General features: G+C 37.2%; 3 protein-coding genes across 3 annotated transcripts; all 3 read right to left on the bottom strand.

Moving 5' to 3' along the window:
- Nucleotides 1-1,047: 1,047 nt before the first annotated feature.
- LOC132632428 (miraculin-like) lies at nucleotides 1,048-1,948 on the bottom strand. Its single transcript, XM_060348352.1, has one exon. It carries the CDS (start codon nucleotides 1,902-1,904, stop codon nucleotides 1,275-1,277), a length of 630 nt encoding a protein of 209 aa, XP_060204335.1. The 5' UTR covers nucleotides 1,905-1,948; the 3' UTR covers nucleotides 1,048-1,274.
- Nucleotides 1,949-6,090: 4,142 nt separating this feature from the next.
- On the bottom strand, nucleotides 6,091-6,961 carry LOC132632429 (miraculin-like). The gene has a single exon (XM_060348353.1). It carries the CDS (start codon nucleotides 6,915-6,917, stop codon nucleotides 6,288-6,290), a length of 630 nt encoding a protein of 209 aa, XP_060204336.1. The 5' UTR covers nucleotides 6,918-6,961; the 3' UTR covers nucleotides 6,091-6,287.
- An 8,355-nt stretch (nucleotides 6,962-15,316) lies between these two features.
- LOC132632426 (miraculin-like) lies at nucleotides 15,317-16,224 on the bottom strand. Its single transcript, XM_060348351.1, has one exon. It carries the CDS (start codon nucleotides 16,147-16,149, stop codon nucleotides 15,520-15,522), a length of 630 nt encoding a protein of 209 aa, XP_060204334.1. The 5' UTR covers nucleotides 16,150-16,224; the 3' UTR covers nucleotides 15,317-15,519.
- Nucleotides 16,225-24,546: the final 8,322 nt, after the last annotated feature.

Below are 24,546 nucleotides of genomic sequence, written 5' to 3'. Positions count from 1 at the left end.
GTTTTGGGATTTGCAAAAACTAGAGCAACTTTGGAAAATTCCATTAATTATAACCTCTTGAACTTTGAAAAATTTACTTATTTTGGACGAAGAAAAAGTCTCAAAAATTCCTTTTTTTTTTTTGAACGGAGGGAGTATTAAGAATAACTAATCTGGCATGAACAATCACTTTAGTTCCAGCGAAAAAGAAAGTCCGCTATTTTGCTTTCTTGTTCTTGTGACACTGATCTTGTGGCATAACATTTAATAGTAATATTTTTACAGATTAGTACTCACATTTTGCTAACTTTAACCCTATATTTGGGAATGCTAATAAATCAACGCTAACCTCATTTATAAATGTTAACATTATAACGAGTTACAGAAAGTTCTACTACTAAATAAAGTTAAAATACTGACTATAAAAACTAGCCCAAGTTGTTATCTAGACGGCCAATTATAGCTATCTAGTTGTAATCTTTGAATAGAAATATTAAAATTATGGGAACTTTCCGTACATAGGCTAAGCTTCTCAATAGTCAAGTCATTTTTTTTTTGCCTCGATTCACCTTTTATTCAAAGGTGAAAATCTATTCTCAAGTTTACTTATTTTCTTATGTTTGGTGCGTAACCGAAAATATTATCCCAAAAGAATTTGTGTGTAATCTACAAAAATACTATGAGAGGTGGGCCGGAGGGGTATATATTCCGGGAAAATACTATGGGAAGCCCTATACCTATAAATATAACTCTTTCTTCTCCATGCGATATAGAAAAATATCATAGTGTGCATAAACAAGTGAGATTGGTGTTGCGGAAAAAGAGAATGGTGAGAATAAAGAAAAAGTCTAAGTCCCGACTTAGTTATAAAAGAGAAGTTTAATTTGTTGAAAGAAAGTGTTCTTGGTGAAGTTTTGGACTCAACAACTAGTCTGTATGTTGTTTGAGGCATTGAGTTACTATATTTTTGTGGGAATAATATATAAATCAGAATTATTATTATTATTAGACTCATGAAGATTTTATAAAAGTCGACACGAATCTCTTTAAAAAGAACGTACATCGCAATTTACCAACAATTTGTTTATGAGATAGATATAAACACCCATAATGATCATGCCTTATCGGCTTATTACATAAAGTAGAACTTATCTATCAAAGAAATACATACACACACACACGGCACTTCATAGAAAAGAAATACAAACACACACCAAGCATGCATTATTATCACAACAACGGTGTCGTCAAACCAGTCCTGCATACTCAAAACTTTTTCATTAGAGACTTTACTCTCACTGTAAGACCTTCACAAACTTCACCTGAAGCGGAATATCACTTAGCGCCAAACGCTTTTGCCCATTGTATTCAACTATGCCAACATCTCTGCACATGACCTTGCAATCCCTGCACACCGATGGACAATACGTAATCTTGTAATTATTACTAAACTCCTCAATCTTAAACCAATTACTTATCGTCTCTCGACCAGGATTTCCTTTCACTCCACCGAGTGTTACGAAGTACTGTCCGGATGGTCGGTCGTACTGACCGACCTTCCAGACAGTATTCCACCCATCACAAAGCGTATACGTGTTGAAATCAATGTTTAAGTCGGTGTATAAGCGAATGACGCCTTTCTTAGAGTTTACCGGTAAAAATTGTACTGCAGTGCCGTTGTAATAGTCTTGTCCAACTATGCCCAATGGACAACGCTCATCCCTCCCGCCAGTACGGCCAAGCTGAAACCCCCAGCCATCGACTTCTCGATGTACTGGTTGAATAAAATAATAAGTTGTTGCACGGACCAATTTTCCAGTACTGTCACGCACTGCAGGGGGTTCGGCTGCTTCACAAAATCTTGAATTTGTGAAGCAGTTAGTGGCAAAGAGAAGCGAAATGAAAAACAGAATTATCAACTTCATTGCCAGGTTGATGTTTACAAATTACACTGTTTGTTAAGTTCTGATTTAAGAATGTAAAGATGTGAGCAAAATGAAATAAATAATATGTCATTATATAGTGCTTTTTCACCACTAGCAAATCGAATTTTATTGAAGTAAACGGATTTTGACTTCACTGAACTTTATTCTTTCTTATCCTTGGCATTGTATTCAGTTTCCAATATATTCAATCATACCAATTGAGCCACTGATAAATTCATTTGTTTTAAATTCTTACCGGTTGTCTAGTGCCCTGGGATTGCAATCCACATTTCTTTAATGGTATTAAAGGGTAAAGCAAAATTCCAAGAGCCAATGCCAGTAGATTATTAGAATTAAATTTGTGCGAAAATTGATTAGGACATTTAAATATTTAATACAATGAGTATGCTGGGAAATATAAATAGTAGTCTAATACAATTAGTTCTCACTGGAACGCCCTTCCTGTGGATCCCCTAGGAGACACCTAACTATTGCAAACATGAGGGGCAGAAACGGAAATAACGTCAAAACATTTTCTTTAAAGTTACAAAAATTGCACGAAATCGAACTCACCAGGACTTGAGCAGTTTAGAGTTAATGTCGGACTTAATAATTATTTGTAAAACTTTAGGATAATTTCAGAGACTTTTCTTTAAACTTAACTTCGTAATATAAACTTCTCTTTTGATTGTGATCACACACACACACTTCAATTTTATGTAGTAATTATTTTAAACTGTTTATCATTAATGTACAAAAAAGAAAAAAAAATCATGGTACTCAAAGTTGGGCTGAATATTACAATAGAAAGGAACTAAATCCCAATATAGATAGAAACGGGTATACTGATTTGTGCATTTATATTGGGCCGAGACGTCATACTATTAACTCAGTTAAAACAAGTGACTTCATATTCAGAATAGGGAGTACTTATTACTTTACTTCTCTTGTTCAATTCAACTATCAATCTGTTCAGTTTTAGTTTCAGTTAGGGTATATTATCTGTTTGTTGATTTGGGATGTCCTTTCCCGAGCACCCCATCTACAGTTCATCTTTCAGTTGCTTTACATGCTAGTATAATTCAAATTACAATATAATTCAAATGCACTGACGCCCCTTTTGCCTGGGGCCTGCATTTCACAATGCAGGTACAGAATTATAGGACGACGGATCTGCCCGCTAGGATTCGCGTATCAACTGCTTGGTGAGCCCCTACTCTTTCGCGCGGGGCGTTATCATAGTTTCAGTCTTTAAAATAATTCACTCAATGAGGTATGCCGGGGGCCTTGTCCCGAAAAACGAGGTATGCCGGGGGCCTTGTCCCGATAAAAGAGGTATGCCGGGGGGGGCCTTGTCCCGATAAACATTAAGTATTTCAGTACTCTTTAGAGACATCACAGACTATAGTTGTAGTCAGTCAGAGACTTTATGTTAGCCATGTTGGGCTACAGTTTATGTCTCAGACTTATATCAGTGTTTTCGCACGATGATTTATTTCATTCAGGCTTTTAGTAGATCAGCACATGTTAGTTTTATTTCGCCATTCCGTATGTTTTGATATCACATGTTAATTCAGCTAGCCAGTTGGTTTGCTTAGTCACGTGTAGTCAGGCACCGAGTGCCGTGTTACGTCCAGGCCCAAGTTCGGGGCGTGACGTGGGTGGGGTTAGAGTGTGGGTGGGGGTGGGGGTGGAGCTGGTGGTTGTAGATAAAGGGACGGTAAAAATTATTCGTACAAAAAAACCTCTTAATTATATTAAGACTTTGTTTAAGATCTTAATGATTAAGACGTATTCAGACCAAATAATTGCTTAGATCTTAATATAAAGGGAAAAGGGTCAAATATACCCCTCTACTTTAGTTTAACAGTTAAATATACCTTCCGTTAGTCAAAATAGATAAATATACCCCTTCCGTTAGTCAAAGTAGATAAATATACCCCTTCCGTTAAGAAAGTACACAAATATACCCCTCAGTTGATAGAATCCCCAATTCCACCATTAATTACCCGATTTAACTTTAAAAAACCCATGTCCAACCCGCCCCTACCCGCAAATTAAATTCTTTTCATCCAAATATACCCACCGCCACTACAACCGACCCAACACAACCACCACCACCATCGCCACCACTGTTTAGTACTTCCCCCTTTGGTTGATCATATTTCGTCCTTTTCCTTCCTTTGGATCTTTGACGTGCTAAATGGCAGCTTATGTTGCTCTTCAATCTGGTGTAGTATTTATAATCCTCTAGACTTGCCATGTTATCTTTCAGATGCATAGTGGAAAGATTCAATTTCCTAGATTTGTCTGTGATAAAATTCGTCATGTTGCTAATAAGTGATAAGTGCATGAACTTCTTTTCCCGTTAGACATGAATTTGTCCTTTTGTTTTGGAAATTTTCCATTTCCATGTTTATGAATTCATCTTTGAATCAAAAAATTTCCATAATATCTGATTAAAAAAATTAATGCGAAGGGCTGGAAATTTTGTACTATCCTCAATTGTCCATGTAAATTCCAATTTTCGCCCACAGTTTCATCCCTTCTGTTGATCATTTTATTGAATGTCTTTGTCCATGTTGTGTCTTATTATTCATGTTAATACTATATTTTTAATAAACATTTCCCGATGTTGGAAAGGCATGCGTGTTTGAATGATATATGTACATAGGTGGCGGTGGTGGTGGTTGTGTTGGGTCGGTTGCAGTGGTGGTGGGTATATTTGCATGGAATGAATTTAATTTGCGGGTTGGGGTGGGTTGGGCATGAGTTTTTTAAAGTTGAATCGGGTATTTAATGGTGGAATTGGGGATTCTATTAACTGAGGGGTATATTTGTGTACTTTTTTAACGGAAGGGGTATATTTATCTACTTTGACTAACGGAAGGGGTATATTTATCTACTTTGACTAACGGAGGGTATATTTAACTATTAAACTAAAGTAGAGGGGTATATCTGACCCTTTTCCCTAATATAAACAAATGCACTTAATAAATTAAGCTCTGAACCAGTCATATTCAGACCTCCATTAAGTGCAGACGAATAAGGCCTAAATTACCCGATGTCTTTTGCCTAAACTTTTCTTAAAGGTTGAAATAGTGGGGTGTTGGGATTTGGAAAAACTATTAAAAAGAAGAGTAACTTTGGAAAAATTCAATTAATAACCTCTTGGATTTTGAAAAATTTACTTACTTTGGATCCAACTGGGTATGTTGTTGTTGTTGTTACTTACTTTGGACGAAGAAAAAGTCTCAAAAATTCATTTATTTTGAAATGAGGGGACTTTTAAGAATAACTAATCTGGCATGAACAATCACTTTATTTCCAGCAAAAACGAAAGTCCACTATTTTGCTTTAATGTTGTCGTGACGCTGATCTTGTGGCATCACATTTACTAGTAATATTTTTACAGATTAGTACTCACATTTTGCTAACTTTAATCCTATACTTGGGAGTGCTAATAAATTAGCGCTAATCTCAATTATAAATGTTAACATTATAACGAGTTACGGAAAGTTCTACTACTAAATAAAGTTAAAATACTACAAAAACTAGCCCAAGTTGTTATGTAAGACGGCCAATTATAGCTTATCTAGTTGTTAGCTTTGAATAGACATTAAAATTATGGGAACTTTCCATACATAGGCTAAGCTTCTCAATAGTCAAGTCAATTTTTTTTTTTCAAATTTTTATTCAGAGGATGAAAATCTATTCTCAAATTTACTTATTTTCTTGTATTTGTTATGTAACTCAAAATATTATCCCAAAAGAATTTGTATGTAATCTACGAGAATACTATGAGGGGTGGGCCGGTAGGAATGAGATTTGTATATATTCTAGGAAAATACTATCGGAAGCCCTATACCTATAAATATAAAAGTCTTTCTTCAGCACCTGATATAGAAATCATAGTGTGCATAAACAAGTGAGATTGGTGTTGTGGAAACAGAGAATGGTGAGAATAATAAAGAAAAAGTTTAAGTCCCAACTTAGTTATAAAAGAGAAGTTTAATTTGTCGAAGAAAGATGTTGTTTTGGACTCATATTTTGTTTGAGGCATTGAGTTGCTATATTTTGGTGGGAATACTAAGTCAGAATTATGATTATTAAACTCATGAAGATTCTATAAAAGTAGACATAAAACTGTTATTATATTACCAACAATTTGTTTACGAGATAGACACAAACACCCATAATGATCAGGCCTCTTCGGCTTATTACATATAGTAGAACTTATTTATCAAAGAAATACATACACATACACATGGCACTTCATAGAAAAGAAATACAAACACACACCACGCATCTAAATTGCTTTATTATCACAACAAAGGCGTCATCAAACTAGTCTTGCATGCTTAAACTTTTCCATGAGAGACTTTACTGTACGAGCTTCACAAACTTCACCTGAATCGGAATATCACTTAGCGCCAAACGCTTCTGCCCATTGTATTCAACTATGCCAACATCTTTGCACGTGACCTTGCAATCCCCGCACACCGATGGACAATATCTAATCTTGTAATTATTACTAAACTCCTCAATCTTAAACCAATTACTTATCATCTCTCGACCAGGATTTCCTTTCACTCCACCGAGTGTTACAAAGTACTGTCCGGATGGTCGATCGTACTGACCGACCTTCCAGACAGTATTCCATCCATCACAAACTGTATACGTGTTGAAATCAATGTTCAAGTCGGTGTATAAGCGAATGACGCCTTTCTTAGAGTTTACCGGTAAAAATTGTACTGCAGTGCCGTTGTAATAGTCTTGTCCAACTATGCCCAATGGACAACGCTTATCCGTCCCGCCAGTACGGCCAAGCTGAAACCCCCAGCCATCGACTTCTCGATGTGCTAGTTGAATAAAATAATAAGTTCTTGCACGGACCAATTTTCCAGTACTGTCACGCACTGCAGGGGGTTCGGCTGCTTCACAAAATCTTGAATTTGTGAAGCAGTTAGCGGCAAAGAGAAGCGAAACGAAAAGCAGAATTATCAACTTCATTGCCAGGTTGATGTTTACAAATTACGCTGTTTGTTAAGTTCTGATTTAAGAATGTAAAGATGTGAACAAAATGAACTAAATAATAAGTCATTATATAGTGCTTTTCCACCACTAGCAAATCGAATTGTATTGAAGTAAACGGATTTTGACTTCACTGAACTTTATTCTTTCTTCTCCTTGGCATTGTATTCCGTTTCCAATATATTCAATCATACCAACTGAGCCACTGATAAATTCATTTGTTTTAAAATCATACCGGTTGTCTTGTGCCCTGGGATTGCAATCCACATTTCTTTAATGGTATTAAAGGGTAAAGCAAAATTCCAAGAGCCAATGCCAGTAGATTATTAGAATTAAATTTGTGCGAAAATTGATTAGGACATTTAAATATTTAATACAATGAGTATGCTGGGAAGTATAAATAGTAGTCTAATAAAATTAGTTCTCACTGGAACGCTCTTCCTATGGATCCCCTAGGAGACACCTAACTTTTGCAAACATGATGGGCAGAAATGGAAATAACGTCAAAATTTTTACTTTAAAGTTACAAAAATTGCACGAAATCGAACTCACCAGGACTTGAGCAGTTTAGAGTTAATGTCGGACTTAATAATTATTTGTAAAACTTTAGGATAATTTCAGAGACTTTTCTTTAAACTTAACTTCGTAATATAAACTTCTCTTTTGATTGTGATCACACACACTTCAATTTTATGTAATAATTATTTTAAACTGTTTATCATTAATGTACAAAAAAGAAAAAAAATTATGGTACTCAAAGTTGGGCTGAATATTGCAATAGAAAGGAACTAAATCCCAATAGAGATAGAAACAGGTGTACCGATTTGTGCATTTATATTGGGCCGAGGCACCATACTATTGTCACACCCTAATCCCGCTAGGGTGTGATGGGCACCCGACCCCATACTCGGAGCCGAGTGAACCCGCTGACTCTTATTACATACATAATCTTTTGGACTTTTAAATCAAATGAAGATGAAACGCATAGCACAACTTTCAGAAATATTCTTTTTCGTTGCTTTCAAATCAAACAAAATCTGTAATCATATAGAACTTATATCATAACACAATGACACATCGGCTGATGGAGCCGCTTACAGAACTGACAACCAATACCCACGACTCTGTCTGCAAAGTCTCTAACTTCGAACAAAACTTCATAGCACACATACTCTGACTCGGCAACACTCCAGGAGCAAATGGAGTTGCCAATCCAGCTGAAGCATCTTCTAGCAATGTCCTTTACTCATCTGGGTGTACCTGCGTGGCATGAAACGCAGCCCCCGAAGAAAGGGGGTCAGTACGGAATATGTACCGAGTATGTAAGGCATGAAATACAGAAGACAGAACCATAACCGATAAAAAAACCAGTACCAGAGTAGGTACATTATCCAGAATACCAAAATGTTTACCTTCCAGACACAATCGTGTATACCGATGTCGTATGTCAGAAGAAATACAGAAAATAAGTGAATCATCCAGAGTGCCAAAAGAGCTTACTTTCCAAACACGGATCATGCATGTCAGAATCATATATCATATATGCATATAACGTGCCCCGACCCTCCAGTGAGGGGCGCGGTAAATCATATATCATGTATGCATATAACGTGCCCCAGCCCTCTTTTGCGGGACGAAGTGAATAGAATCATCATATGCCATCCTGGCCACCGCCCCGTCATCATATCATCATGTCATCATATCATATATATCGTGCCCCGGCCCGCAAGTGAGAGGGACGCGGTGAATAATGCAGAGAAGTACGCACGGGAACATATCCTGGCCCGGGCTCAGTGAAGGACATACTAAGGCTTGCACGAACAGAGTAGTGCGAAACCATATGCACACAAAACAAGACTCGATAGACAAGTATACTTACCGACACCTGAAGGCTCAGAACAAGTTTCAGATCAATCAGATTTAGTATAAGAAAGTTATGAGCATTTGAAGTACAGAACTTTCTACAAACGTTTCAGAAGCCATTTTTGGAAAATCAAAGCAACAATCATGTTAGGCACCCTTCGAATATCGTTAGGGATCAAGTCAATATGCCGACATCATATATACATATAACCGATTCATGCATGCATACTCATAGAACATCATACAGTGTATTGTTGCGGAACGTGCAGCCCGATCCATAAATATATTGCTGTGGAACGTGCAGCCCGATCCATGAATATAATATATTACTGCCGAGGAACGTTCGGCCCGATCCAAGACTGTATGCAAAAGTTAGAAACATTAATACTTACAGAACCATTTTTAAGGACAGGAACTCTTATACTTGGCTCATTATCCAATTATGCCATAATCTCAACCATACTAAGTATACTCATATCAATAGGCCAATAAGAATCGTAAACAAACTCGGAAGCTCATCAAATAGAGCTTCGGAATCATGGATACGTATCGAAACCATATGAAGTGGCTTATGGAGATCAAGGGTATTAGCCATTCTAGTGGCTCTAAGAATAGGAATTTCTTTGAATTCATAAATATACGTCATTTGCTCGTTTCATAGAGATCATGCCAAAAGAAAGAAAGGGTAAGCCTTACATACCTGTCCCGCGACCAATTCGCTACGCTTATTCGTCCAAACTTGCCAGTCTACATTCAAGAGAATTGACATAATCATTAGACTCATCATCATATACTTGTCTGGATCCTTCAAATGAATTCGTTTATAATCTGCCGAAATTTCGGCAGCATTTCCCCTGTAAATACACCATCCCCGAGAATCTAACTCGGCCAATTTATCAACAACAAACCCGAGAATTCAACTCGGCCAAATTATCAACAACAATAATATCAACAATCATACTAGCAACTTCAACAATCAATCCAAAATATATTCTAACATTAACAACTTTCGTCACACAATTCAACGGCATTCCATTTATATTCAATTCATAATTGTTCACATATTCAAATACTAATCCGAAACCATTCAACAATATTCAAGAACACTTCAACAACCCGCACAACATTCCAAACAGCCCAACCAACACATTCCTTTCTTTCAAGTTCAATTACAACAACCCAACTTACAATCTTCCAAACACATGTCTCACTTTCAAATTCATGAATTATATCTACAACCTACACATTAGCAACTCTATTCTTATAATTATAAGGAACCATACTAATATCGCATTAACTTCTTCCATAATCCGCAAACGATTACAACTTCATTCCCAACCATTAAATCTTCATTTAACATCATAGAATCCACAACACAATAATCAAAATGCTAAATAAAATCAATTCATCATATCTACACAATCACTACCCCTATTCAACCATAATCCCTATATCCATATTCGTAAATTTCATTCATTTCCACCTACTACAACATGCATAAACCATCCATAACATATGTAAAAGAGGATTGAACACATATCTTTCTCACTCCACTTCTTGGCTTGGCTAAGGTTGTAAACTTGCACGAATGAATGATTTTATTGCTCCAACAACCACTCCATGTTAAAGAGGACGTTCCAATTGGTTGGAATACTAGTAGAAATAATTTTTTCTTGATCAATTTTTCATGGCTCAATTTTTGGAGCCATGGCCGAATACTACTATATATTCTCTCTTCTTGAAACTTCTTCAAGTTTCTTGAAATAAAAAGAAGATGAATAATAATCCATGGGCCATATTTTATTTATACACATTTAGCATCCATATGGGCTTTGGCCCAACTAATTTGGACGGCCACATGGCCTTTTAGTTCAAGCCCAACCCCTTTTTTTTTTTTTTGGAATTCATGAAAAATTATTTTTCCCAATTCCAAATTTGCCCTTAGCCTTCCGCCATATTACCATAAGCCATCTTGTGAATTTCTCTTTTTACCCTTAGCCTTTCTCAATATTTCCCACATCCATAATTTTCGCAACGACTTGTACATTAAAATAATTTTGGAAAATAGTCTTGCCCTTAACTTCTCGCCATTATCTTGAATTATCCGAACGTACAAAATACGGGCTATAACAACTATTAACTCAGTTAAAACAAGTGACTTCATATTCAGAATAGGGAGTACTTATTACTTTACTTCTCTTGTTCAGTTCAACTATCAATATGTTCAGTTTTAGTTTCAGTTAGGGTATATTATTGTTTGTTGATTTGGGCTGCCCTTTCCCGGGCACCCCATTTACAGTTCATCTTTCAGTTGCTTTACATGCCAGTAAAATTCAAATGCATTGACGCCCCCTTTTGCCGGGGCCTGCATTTCACAATGCAGGTACAGAATTATAGGACGACGGATCTGCCCGCTAGGATTCGCGTATCAGCTGCTTGGTGAGCCCCTACTCTTTCGGGGTGTTATCATAGTTTCATTCTTTACAATATTTCAGTAAGTGAGGTATGCCGGGGGCCTTGTCCTGATAAACGAGGTGTGCCGGGGGCCTTGTCCCGATAAACATTCAGTATTTTAGTACTCTTTAGAGACTTCACAGACTACAGTTGTAGTCAGTCAGAGACTTTACGTTAGCCATGTTGGGCTACAGTTTATGTCTCAGACTTATATTAGTGTTTTCGCACTATGATTTATTTCATTCAGACTTTTAGTAGATCAGCACATGTTAGTTTTATTTCGCCATTCCGTATGTTTTGATATCACATGTTAATTCAGCTAGCCAGTTGGTTTGCTCAGTCACGTGTAGTCAGGCACCGTGTGCCGTGTTATGTCCAGGCCCAAGTTCGGGGCGTGACATGGGTGGGGTTAGAGTGTGGGTGGGGTGGGGTGGGGAGGGTGAGGATGGGGGTGGGGGTGGAGCTGGTGGTTGTAGATAAAGGGACGGTAAAAATTATTCGTATAAAAATACCTCTTAATGATATTAAGACTTTGTTCATGATCTTAATGATTAAGACGTATTCAGACCAAATAAGTGCTTAGATCTTAATATAAAGGGAAAAGGGTCAAATATACCCCTCTATTTTAGTTTAACAGTTAAATATACAATCCGTTAGTCAAAATAGATAAATATACCCCTTCAAAGTAGATAAATATGCCCCTTCCGTTAAGAAAGTACACAAATATACCCCTTAGTCGATAGAATCCCCAATTCCACCATTAATTACCCGATTTAACTTTAAAAAACCCATATCCGACCCGCCCCTACCCGCTAATTAAATTCTTTTCATCCAAATATACCCACCGCCACTACAACCGACCCAACACAACCACCACCACCATCGCCACCACTGTTTAGTACTTCCCCATTTGGTTGATCATATTTCGTCCTTTTCCTTCCTTTGGATCTCTGACGTGCTAAATGGCAGCTTATGTTGCTCTTCAATCTAGTGTAGTATTTATAATCCTCTTAGACTTGCCATGTTATCTTTCAGATGCATAGTGGAAAGATTCAATTTCCTAGATTTGTTTGTGATAAAATTCGTCATTTTGCTGATAAGTGAAAAGTGCATGAACTTCTTTTCCTGTTAGACATGAATTTGTCCTTTTGTTATGGAAATTTTCCATTACCATGTTTATGAATTCATCTCTGAATCAAAAACAATCCATAATATCTGATTAAAAAAATTAATGCAAGGGCTGGAAATTTTGTACTATCCTCAATTGTCCATGTAAATTCCAATTTTTCGCCCACAGTTTCAACCCTTCTGTTGATCATTTTATTGAATGTCTTTGTCCATGTTGTGTTTTATTGTTCATGATAATACTATATTTTTAATAAACATTTCCTGATGTTGGAAAGGCATGCGTGGTTGAATGATCTATGTACATAGGTGGCGGTGGTGGTGGTTGTGTTGGGTCGGTTGCAGTGGTGGTGGGTATATTTGCGTGGAATGAATTTAATTTGCGGGTTGGAGTGGGTTGTGCATGAGTTTTTTAAAGTTAAATCGGGTAATTAATGGTGGAATTGGGGATTCTATCAACTGAGGGGTATATTTGTGTACTTTCTTAACGGTAGGGGTATATTTATCTACTTTGACTAACGGAAGGTGTATATTTATCTACTTTGACTAACAGAGGGTATATTTAATTATTAAACTAAAGTAGAGGGGTATATTTGACCCTTTTCCCTAATATAAACAAATGCACTTAATAAATTAAGCTTTGAACCAGTCATATTCATACCTCCATTAAGTGCAGACGAATAAGGCCAAAATTACCCGATGTTTTTTGCCTAAACTTTTCTTAAAGGTTGAAATAGTGGGGTGTTGGGATTTGGAAAAACTATTAAAAAAAAGAGTAACTTTGGAAAAATTCAATTAATAACCTCTTGGATTTTGAAAAATTTACTTACTTTGGACGAAGAAAAAGTCTCAAAAATTCATTTATTTTGAAATGAGGGGACTTTTAAGAATAACTAATCTGGCATGAACAATCACTTTATTTCGAGCAAAAACGAAAATCCACTATTTTGCTTTCATGTTGTCGTGACACTGATCTTGTGGCATAACATTTACTGGTAATATTTTTACAGATTGGTACTCACATTTTGCTAACTTTAATCCTATACTTGGGAGTGCTAATAAATTAGCGCTAATCTCAATTATAAATGTTAACATTATAACGAGTTACGGAAAGTTCTACTACTAAATAAAGTTAAAATACTATAAAAACTAGGGAATTCTACATAGCATAACTATCTCTACTACATATTTATATATAGTAGCTATAGTTTAAAATAATTACATTCCATAGCTAAAAGTTGTATGTTAATGATACTTATTAGCTATTAAGGTAAAAATACAGAACTCTCTCCTCCTCCTCCTCTCTCTAATGTCTACAACTCTCTCTCTGTCTCTCTCTCTCTCTCTCTCTCTCTCTCTCTCTCTCTCTCTCTCTCTCTCTCTCTCTCTCTAACGTCCCTTCTGCTCTCTCTTCCATTTTCTCTCTCCTTACCGCCACCACCATGGCCGACGTCACCACCATCCTCAGCTCCTTCCCCTTCTTATCGATCTCAAGAAATAAGGATGGAGGAAAAAGAAACAGAAGTTGGGGAAGCTTACCAGAACATCGATCTCAAAAAATAAGGATGGAGGAAAAAGAAACAGAAGTTGGGGAAGCTTACCAGAACATGGATCTCAAGAAATAAGGATGGAGGAAAAAGAAACAGAAGTTGGGGAAGCTTACCAGAACATGGAGAAGAGCAAAATGAGCCATTATGTATCAATTAAAAAGGGTCGAATTAAGACACACCACCTCATTTTTCCTCCAGATCTGTCACCACTATCGGCACTGCTCCTTCCCCTTCTTTCTTCGGTCATCATCTTCTCCAAATCTGTTGAATTTTATTTTTGTATTTAGTATTTGAGTGTATTCATTAGTTGTTGTTGAATACAGTGAATTTTGAAGTGTATACAAATGAATATAGAGAAATTTATTTCTTTGTATTCAGTTTTTTAGTGTATTCATTAATTTTTTTAGTGCAAAATTCTGTGTTTTGGGGTGTATTTTGAAGGGATTTTTTTTTTTTTTTGTATACAATCGATTTTAAATACAATGTAAAAGTAGCTATAGATGAATACATTTGACATGAATACAGTTGAGTTGAATACATATGACTTGAATACAGTTAAAAGAATTTTTGAAATTTTTTTATTCACTGTATTCATGAATACAGCTAGGCCGTTTTATGAATACAGCGAGCCATTTTTCGAATACAGCGGGGTAACTGTAGCTACGAAATGTAAATATTGAAACTGTAGTTATGGCAAAATTTAAACCCCCAAAGTGTAGTCATTTATGTAAAATTCCCTAAAAACTAGCCCAAGTTGTTACGTAAGACGGCCAATTATAGCTTATCTAGTTGTTAGCTTAGAATAGACATTAAAATTATGGGAACTTTCCATACATAGGCTAAGCTTCTCAATAGTCAAGTAAATTTTTTTTTCCCCAACTTTTTATTCAGAGGATGAAAATCTATTCTCAAATTTACTTATTTTCTTGTATTTGGTATGTAACTGAAAATATTATCCCAAAAGAATTTGTACGTAATCTACGAGAATACTATGAGGGGTGGGCCGGAGGGGTAGGAATGAGATTTGTATATATCCTAGGAAAATACTATCGGAAGCCCTATACCTATAAATATATAAGTCTTTCTTCAGCACCTGATATAGAAAAATATCATAGTGTGCATAAACAAGTGAGATTGGTGTTGTGGAAACAGAGAATGGTGAGAATAATAATAAAGAAAAAGACTAAGTCCCAACTTAGTTATAAAAGAGAAGTTTAATTTGTCGAAGAAAGATGTTGTTTTGGACTCATATTTTGTTTGAGGCATTGAGTTACTATATTTTGGTGGGAATACTAAGTCAGTATTATTATTATTATTAAACTCATGAAGATTCTATAAAAGTAGACATAAAACTGTTATTATATTACCAACAATTTGTTTACGAGATAGACACAAACACCCATAATGATCAGGCCTCATCGACTTATTACATATAGTAGAACTTATTTATCAAAGAAATACATACACACACACATGGCACTTCATAGAAAAGAAATACAAACGCACACCACGCATCTAAATTGCTTTATTATCACACCAAAGGCGTCATCAAACTAGTCTTGCATGCTTAAACTTTTTCACGAGAGACTTTACTGTACGAGCTTCACAAACTTCACCTGAACCGGAATATCACTTAGCGCCAAACGCTTCTGCCCATTGTATTCAACTATGCCAACATCTTTGCACGTGACCTTGCAATCCCCGCACACGGATGGACAATATCTAATCTTGTAATTATTACTAAACTCCTCAATCTTAAACCAATTACTTATCGTCTCTCGACCAGGATTTCCTTTCACTCCACCGAGTGTTACGAAGTACTGTCCGGATGGTTGGTCATACTGACCGACCTTCCAGACAGTATTCCATCCATCACAAACAGTATACGTGTTGAAATCAATGTTTAAGTCGGTGTATAAGCGAATGACGCCTTTCTTAGAGTTTACCGGTAAAAATTGTACTGCAGTGCCGTTGTAATAGTCTTGTCCAACTATGCCCAATGGACAACGCTTATCCGTCCCGCCAGTACGGCCAAGCTGAAACCCCCAGCCATCGACTTCTCGATGTGCTGGTTGAATAAAATAATAAGTTCTTGCACGGACCAATTTTCCAGTACTGTCACGCACTGCAGGGGGTTCGGCTGCTTCACAAAATCTTGAATTTGTGAAGCAGTTAGCGGCAAAGAGAAGCGAAACGAAAAGCAGAATTATCAACTTCATTGCCAGGTTGATGTTTACAAATTACACTGTTTGTTAAGTTCTGATTTAAGAATGTAAAGATGTGAACAAAATGAACTAACTAATAAGTCATTATATAGTGCTTTTCCACCACTAGCAAATCGTATTGTATTGAAGTAAACGGATTTTGACTTCACTGAACTTTATTCTTTCTTCTCCTTGGCATTGTATTCCGTTTCCAATATATTCAATCATACCAATTGAGCCACTGATAAATTCACTTGTTTTAAAATCATACCGGTTATCTTGTGCCCTGGCATGGGATTGCAATCCACATTCCTTTAATGGTTTTAAAGGGTAAAGCAAAATTCCAAGAGCCAATGCCAACAGATTATTAGAATTAAATTTATGCGAAAATTGATTAGGACATTTAAATATTTAATACCATGAGTATGCTGGGAAATATAAATAGTAGTCTAATACAATTGGTTCTCACTGGAAGGCCTTCCTATGGATCCCCTTGAGACTTCTAACTTTTGCAAACATGAAGGGCAGAAATGGAAATAAAGTCAAAAAATTTACTTGAGCTGTTTAGAGTTAATGTTGGACTTAATAATTATTTGTAATATTTTAGGATAATTTCAGAGACTTTTCTTTAAATTTAACCTCGTCATATAAACTTCTGTTTTGATTGTGATCATGCACTTCAATTTTATGTTGTAATTGTTTTAAACTATTTATCATTATAATGCAAAAATAATGAACTCAAAGTTGGGCTGGATGTTGCAATAGAAATGAACTTAATCCCAACATAGATAGAAACGGACTGTAAAATATAATAGGAATAATTACTTGACATAATTACTTTTAAGAGCTATTTATGGATAATAAATACTATTTTCAACAATTATGTTTCGTAGCTACATTTTCATTTCGTAGCTACATGATACAACATCAAGCGGTCGTGCTGGAGTGATTATCGGGTGTAGGCTTTGCCCGTGTAGGTTCGAACATGTATTTTTAATGTACACAGTGTATTTTGAAATTTTGTTGAAATACATTCAAATACACGTGACATCAGATAAGGTTGGATATAACTGAACCGTGTATTCAAATACACTCAAATACAGCGAAAATGTCTAATGGTAGCTACGAATTGTAAAAATGAAAAAGATAGTTACGAATGCTTAATTGCTTCTAAAAAATAGTTATTTATGCAAGTTGCCCAAAATAATATTAAGCTGTCAAAATTATCCAAGTTGCTTTCATTGTTGGCTAGATCATTTGTCACTTTATTTCCTTCTCGAAAGCGTGCTTTATTTCTAACAAAATATGTCTTAGTTATCAATATGTTAACTAACACAAACAATCTTCATTCAAATATTATTTTGACAAATGATCTTGCCAAGAATGAAAGCAACTTGGATAATTTTTACAGCTTAATATTATATGATGTACTGTACCTTCTGTTTTTATTGTTTCTAAAATGATTACCTAGAGACCATGTATCCGGCCCAGACAAATTAAGCTATGTAATAATCCTTTTTAATAAGAGATACTATGATTTGAGTAATATTCCATTACACTCTTTTGTTATTAACTTTGTGAATACATACCATTTTCTTAAAAAATCATTTCCATTATATTCTCTGCTCACTGTTCCATCGTATAATTTATTATTTTCTTTCAATGTTATGCCTATGTAGTGATATAGAGTATCATTAGTCATTCCTAAGAAAATACTTTCAAATTGCATAAATTTCAAGCATGATTATTTTATGGGTTGCATAGAGGAAACTACAGATTTAGGCCAAGAACAACAATTGCTTACAAACACTGAAACACCCATGAAAAGTCATCGGCTTATTAGTGATCAATTACATAAGTAGTAGTACTCAAAATGGAACACAGGGAGTAACTCTTAAGAAATTGATATACTTCAAATTGCATAAATTTCAAGCATGATTGTTTTATGGGTTGCATAGAGAAAAATACAGATTTAGGTCATGCCATACCGGCTTATTAATTATTAATTGCATAAGTAGTTATACGACTATGTTATATAATTTCACTAAAAAAAAATGGATAATCTACGGCGGTTGAAAGTAGCAATTCGCGGAGGTTTTAGCCTCCGCTAGTTGCTAAAAGAGGCTAAAACCTCTGCGAATTGTGACTTTTAACCTCCGCACATTATCCATTGTTTTGTAGTGTTATCACAATTCACAACTAGTTGTGCATTATTGCTTAGACTAATTGTTGACGTTCACGACATTTGATTATACATTGCAATATACATTGTAATTACTTTGTAATGTGGGCTGGCCCATTTTAATTAGATCAGATTAGTTAGCAGTCCATTTACTCAGATTAGATAAGTTAGCCCATTTGATTATTTGTATCCGGGTTAAGGCCCATTATATATATGGACCATAGGGTCCTTCTAGAACACAGATTTCATTTTTCAGATTTGGGAATAAAAGAATTTTCTCTCTCTATCTCTCGTTTCTCTCTCAATGCCTCATTCGAAGTTCTTCAATATTTGTTCAAATCTCCTATTTTAACATGGTATCAGAGCGCAGATTCTAGTTCTCCATGTATTAGCTTACCTAACGGTATTAACCCGAAGCAATTTCGTTGGGATTTGCGATTTCGAGTTCGAACATTTAGGGTTTCGAATTTTGAGATCGATTTGCTGGTTTGCTCTGTATCTTTGCGAGATTTCTTCAGTTTTGTGGCTCATACTCCCGTGATTCAGCCTTCTCGTGTTTCTTTGAAGGATTTTGATGGTAAATTCGCTCCTTACTCAAGTATCTTAGTTGTGCTGATATTTGTTCAAGGATTTGTGCTTATTTTGGTGATTCGACTTATGAATATGCAGTTCTTGTTCATCTCTTTAGCTATTGTGAAGATTGGTATATGCTGTTGAGTCGTGTTTTTTTTGTGTCTTCCTTTTCATTTCGAATTGTTGTTGCGTGATTTTGTAATCATCTATATCGTTTTATCACGATAGTAATCCCTAGCAACTCGACTGAAACCACTAGTGCACAAACAGGAGCTACCAGTACAACAATAGATTACACCAACCCTATGTACTTGTCCTCTTCCGATATCCCTGGTATAGCCCTTGTACCAGTTCCCTTTTCTGGTACTGGTTTTGGGGGTTGGAAAAGAAATATGATAATCTCTCTATATGCTAGAAACAAGTTTGGCTTTGTTGATGGCTCTTGCCTAAGGCCACCTGAGGGTTCCCCTCATGTTAGGCAATGGGATAGATGCAACAACTTAGTCATATCTTGGATGACTAGCTCTTTGACATCAGACATTGCCGAGAGTGTACAATACTCAGACACTGCTGAGAGCATTTGGACCCAATTATGTGCCAGATATGGATCTGCTAGTGGGACTAAGGTCTTCGAGCTTAAAAAAGAACTAGCCTTCACTACCCAAGGGTCTCTTGACATTGCCTCATATTTTAACAAACTAAAGAAATTGTGGGATGAGCTCAAATTTCTATGTACCAACCACATCAACACTTGCACATGTTCTGCTAAAGCTGGGCTTCAAAAGGAAGATGAGGAAAACAAAGTCTATCAATTTCTCATGGGACTAAATGATACTTACATTGGGGTTAGGAGCCACCTACTCATGCTCCAACCATTACCTTTCCTTGACACTGCCTATAACATCTTACTTCAGGATGAAAGGCAGAGGCAAGTGACTTCAATTACTCACTTCTCACCTGATTCCTCTTCTTTCCAAGTCTCACTTAACAAGAGAGCACCTTACCCAAATGCTCATCCAAATGCCCAGAGTTCTTACCCTACTATACCTAGGCAAACTTACAATTCCAACTCTGGTAAACAACCATACAATCCAAGAGTTAACTTTGACCAAGACAAGTCCTCTCTGTTCTGCAAATACTGTAAAAGATCTGGGCATTTAATGGAGAAGTGTTACAGGCTACATGGTTACCCACCTGACTTCAAATTCACTAACTCCAAGGGTAAGAGAGTTGCTGCTAATGCAGAGATGACCATTTCTGGTCCTGCAACTGCTCAGTCCACTTCCTCTTCTGATACCTTTAATGATTTGGCTTCCATGCTTGCTGGTTTGAGCAAGGAACAGTGTGATCAAGTCATGCATCTACTGCAATCAACCCACCTGTCCCCAGACTCTCACTCCAGCCTGCTGGCATCTGCTCACTTTGCTGGTACAGTCCCTTCCATAGATAGCTGTATAGGCAACATTTCGTATGGTGCATGCATGATCACTAAGGTAGACAAATGCATTTGGATTATAGATTCTGGAGCCACTGATCACATGACATCCAACTTAGACTTGCTCTTTGATATTCAACCTCTAGTTGTTCATTCCCTACTTAGTTAGTCTTCCCAATGGATACAAAGTTAAGGTCACCTCTACTGGATCCATCAAATTTTTTTCTCTTACTCTGCATCATGTTCTCTACATACCTAGCTTCCAACACAACCTAATTTTTGTTTCCAAACTTATATCTCAGTTCGATTGTTTTGTTTTGTTTACCAAACTCTCATGCATTATACAGGCCCTTTCAATGAAGAGGCCACTGGAGATTGGTAAGCTGCAAAATGGTCTGTACAAGCTTGTGCAAGCATCTGATTCTGGTCCTAATGACACTAGTAGTTCTCTTTTAAATAATGTCTCTCAATGTAACTCTTCCTTTCCTATTCCTTCAAGTTTAAGTGAGTCTGACTGTAATGTCCCCCCTGATGTGAATAAAACTGAGATTTTGTGGCATAATAGACTTGGTCATGTACCTTTTGTTAGGATGAAGGACATTCCTCAACTCCCTTATAAATTGTCATCTAAACAGCTTTTCATTTGCTCAATTTGCCCTCTAGTTAGGCAGTCTAGACTACCATTTCCTGATAGCTCTATTAAAACCACCCATCCTTTCCAACTCATTCACATAGATACCTGGGGTCCTTACAGCACTCCAACCTACACTGGTCATAAGTATTTCTTGACCATTGTTGATGATTTCACTAGAGCAACTTGGACCCACCTTATGGGGTCCAAGAGCAATGCTTTTCCCCTGATTCAAGCCTTCCTAGCTATGGTCAAGACCCAATTTCATGCTTCTGTTCATACCATTAGGACTGATAATGCCCTGGAGCTAGGTTCTAGCAATTCAGCCAGCCAATTCTTTCTTGTACATGGAATTTTACACCAAAACCTCTTGTTCTCACACACCACAACAAAATGGTGTTGTAGAAAGAAAACATAGACATTTGTTGGAAACCTCTAGGGCTCTACTGTTCCAGTCTAAATTACATCTAAGGTTCTGGGGTGATTGTGTCCTTACTGCCACATATCTTATCAACAGATTTCCTTCCAAGCTCCAACACAACAAAACTCCTTTTGAGCTGTTACATGGACAGCCTCCCTCTTACTCTCACTTTAATACTTTTGGTTGTTTATGCTTCTCCACTATCCCTAAATGCCATAGAGACAAGTTTCAACCTAGAGCTGACCCTTGTGTTTTTATTGGCTATCCTACTTCTAAAAAATGTTATAAACTTTACAACTTGGTGACCAAACTAACTTTTATTTCCAGAGATGTCACCTTCCATGAATTTCACTTTCCTTTTGCTTCTTCTCCCTCCACTTTTCATCCTCTATCTACCCTTTTGCCTTCAGATCACTATCCTAATCCACCTGTTCTGCCTATTATACCATCTGTCCCTGCTGATCCTCCCATTCCTTCCTCTAATGTCAACCCTCTTCCCTTGAGGAGGTCTAGCAGGTCCCACACTTTACCCTCTCACCTTACTGAATTTCATTGTGATTTGCCTCCTTCTATTTGTGGATCTAGTTCTAGTTCCCCTTCCACTGGTCCCTCAGATGCTTCTGTTGCTCTGTAACCCCACTCTTATAAACAAACAGCCTTGGTTCCAGCTTGGCAACAGGCAATGCAGGATGAGTTTGAGGCACTACAGGCCAATGATACTTGGTCCATAGTTCCCTTGCCTGCTGGTAAGAAACCAATTGGTTGCAAGTGGGTTTATAAGATAAAATACAAAGCTGATGGGTCAGTAGAAAGATGTAAAGCAAGGTTGGTAGTTCGAGGTGATACTCAGGTTGAAGGGGTCGATTTCAATGAAACTTTCTCTCCAGTCATTAAATTTACTACTGTTAAGTGTTTGGTTGTTGTGGTTGTCAAAAAGGGTTGGACCCTCTTCCAACTTGATGTCAACAATGAATTTTTGCATGGCGACCTGGATGAGGAAGTTTATATGAAATTGCCTCCTGGTCTGACTACTGATTCTCCTCCCAGCAGTTCTGCCCCTCTTGTCTGTCATCTTCAAAAGTCCTTATATGGGCTCCGACAAGCCTCTAGACAATGGTATGCCAAGCTTTCTCAGGCTCTTCACTCTAGGGGTTATTCCCATTCTCCTAATGATCAATCCCTCTTTATCAAACGATCTCCTTCCTCAATTGTTTTACTTGCTGTCTATGTGGATGATATTATTCTCTCTGGTGATGATTTGGAGGAACTGTCTGATTTGAAGTCCTTCTTAGACTCTCAGTTTAAGATTAAGGACTTGGGCACTCTTAACTATTTCCTGGGGATTGAAGTTTGTTATACTGAGTCTGGTTTGCTACTGCACCAAAAGAAGTTCATCCAAGACCTTCTCCAAGAGTACAATTGTGACATTGCCAGCCCTGTTGCCTGTCCCCTTGACTTATCTGTCAAACTTAAGGCTGGTGTGGGTGATGCACTTGCTTTCCCCGACTCTTATAGGAGCCTGGTGGGAAAGCTTAATTTTTTGACACACACAAGACCTGATTAATCCTTCGCTGTCCAGCATTTGAGTCAGTATTTGCAAAATCCTACTCACATTCATATGAAGGCAGCCCTTCACCTCCTTAGGTACCTCAAGGGTACTTCTGACATTGGTGTTTTCTTCTCCAACGAGCCTGTTTTTTCCATCTCGGCCTATTGTGATAGTGACTGGGCTGCTTGCCCCGACACTCGCAGATCTGTTACTGGGTTTTGTGTCTTGTTGGGTGGTTCTTTGATTTCATGGAAGGCCAAGAAACAGCCTGTGGTTTCCTTATCTTCTGCCGAAGCTGAGTATCGATCCCTGAGTAAGGTTGTAGCTGAACTAGTCTGGTTGTTACGTTTACTCTCTGATTTTGGTGTGGTTGTTGCTCTGCCTGTTCCTGTTTTCTGTGACAACCAGGCTGCCATTCATATCGCCAAGAATCCTGTTTTTCACAAGCGTACCAAGCATATTGAAGTGGATTGTCATTTTATCCGCACCAAACTTGCTGATGGCTTAATTGCGCTGTCTCATGTATCTACATCATCTCAGTTGGCTGATGTGTTCACCAAGCCATTGACAGGACTTACTCACCACTCCATCCTACTCAAGTTGGGTGTTCACAGCCCCTCCAACTTGCGCGCGCGCGCGCGGGGGGGGGGGGGGGGGGGGTGACATTCACGGCATTTGATTATACATTGTAATTACTTTGTAATGTGGGCTGGCCCATTTTAATTAGATTAGATTAGTTAGCAGTCCATTTACTCAGATCAGATTAGTTAGCCCATTTGATTATTTGTATCCGGGTTAAGGCCCATTATATATAAGGACCATAGGGTCCTTCTAGAACACAGATTTCATTTTTCAGATTTGGGAATAAAAGAATTTTCTCTCTCTATCTCTCGTTTCTCTCTCAATGCCTCATTCGAAGTTCTTCAATATTTGTTCAAATCTTCTATTTTAACACTAATTTCATGCATCATTCACAAACGTCACTTCAACCGGAACACTACTTAGACCCAAACGCTTTTTCCCATTATATTCAATTACGCCAACATCCATGCGCATTACCTTCCAATCCCTGCACACCCATGGACAATAGCCAGGGGCGGATCTAGTCATTGCCCAGGGTGTTTGGGTGAACATCCTGGGCAAAAAATTACAATATGTATTTAGGGTAAATTTTTGTGTTCATGTACATATATTAACTTTTGAACACTCTGAACAAATGCAAAAGGCTAGCTCAAGTGGTTCAATTATTTTTCCGAACACCCTGAGTGAAAATTCTGGATCCGCCAATAACAATAGCTTATCTTATAATTATCACCAAACACCTCAATCTTAAATCAATTCCTTATTGTCTCTCGATCAGGATTTCCTTTCACTTCACCGAGTAATAAAAAGTAGCTTTGGGTCCGTCGATTGTAAGGGCCCATAGTCCAGATGACATCATTGGACTTAGTATCACTGTGTACGACAAGTTAAAGTTAGTGGACAAGGGAATAATAATGCCTTTTTTAAGATTCACTGATGAAAATAACACTGGGGTGCTAGGGTAATGGTTTTCTTGAACTATGCCTAGTGGGCATGGCTTGTGATGATTGATAATGGTGGCTAATTCAAATCCCCAGGC

The sequence above is a fragment of the Lycium barbarum genome, chromosome 3 (genome assembly GCF_019175385.1).
Source record: "Lycium barbarum isolate Lr01 chromosome 3, ASM1917538v2, whole genome shotgun sequence".
Lineage (NCBI taxonomy): Eukaryota > Viridiplantae > Streptophyta > Magnoliopsida > Solanales > Solanaceae > Lycium > Lycium barbarum.
Note: the sequence above shows the minus strand (reverse complement) of the source record. Positions and strands in the feature narration are given on the sequence as shown.

Excerpts from the sequence above, each read along its gene's own strand:
- LOC132632426 (XM_060348351.1), bottom strand. The coding sequence starts at position 16,149 with ATGAAGTTGATAATTCTGCTTTTCGTTTCGCTTCTCTTTGCCGCTAAC.
- LOC132632429 (XM_060348353.1), bottom strand. The coding sequence starts at position 6,917 with ATGAAGTTGATAATTCTGCTTTTCGTTTCGCTTCTCTTTGCCGCTAAC.
- LOC132632428 (XM_060348352.1), bottom strand. The coding sequence starts at position 1,904 with ATGAAGTTGATAATTCTGTTTTTCATTTCGCTTCTCTTTGCCACTAAC.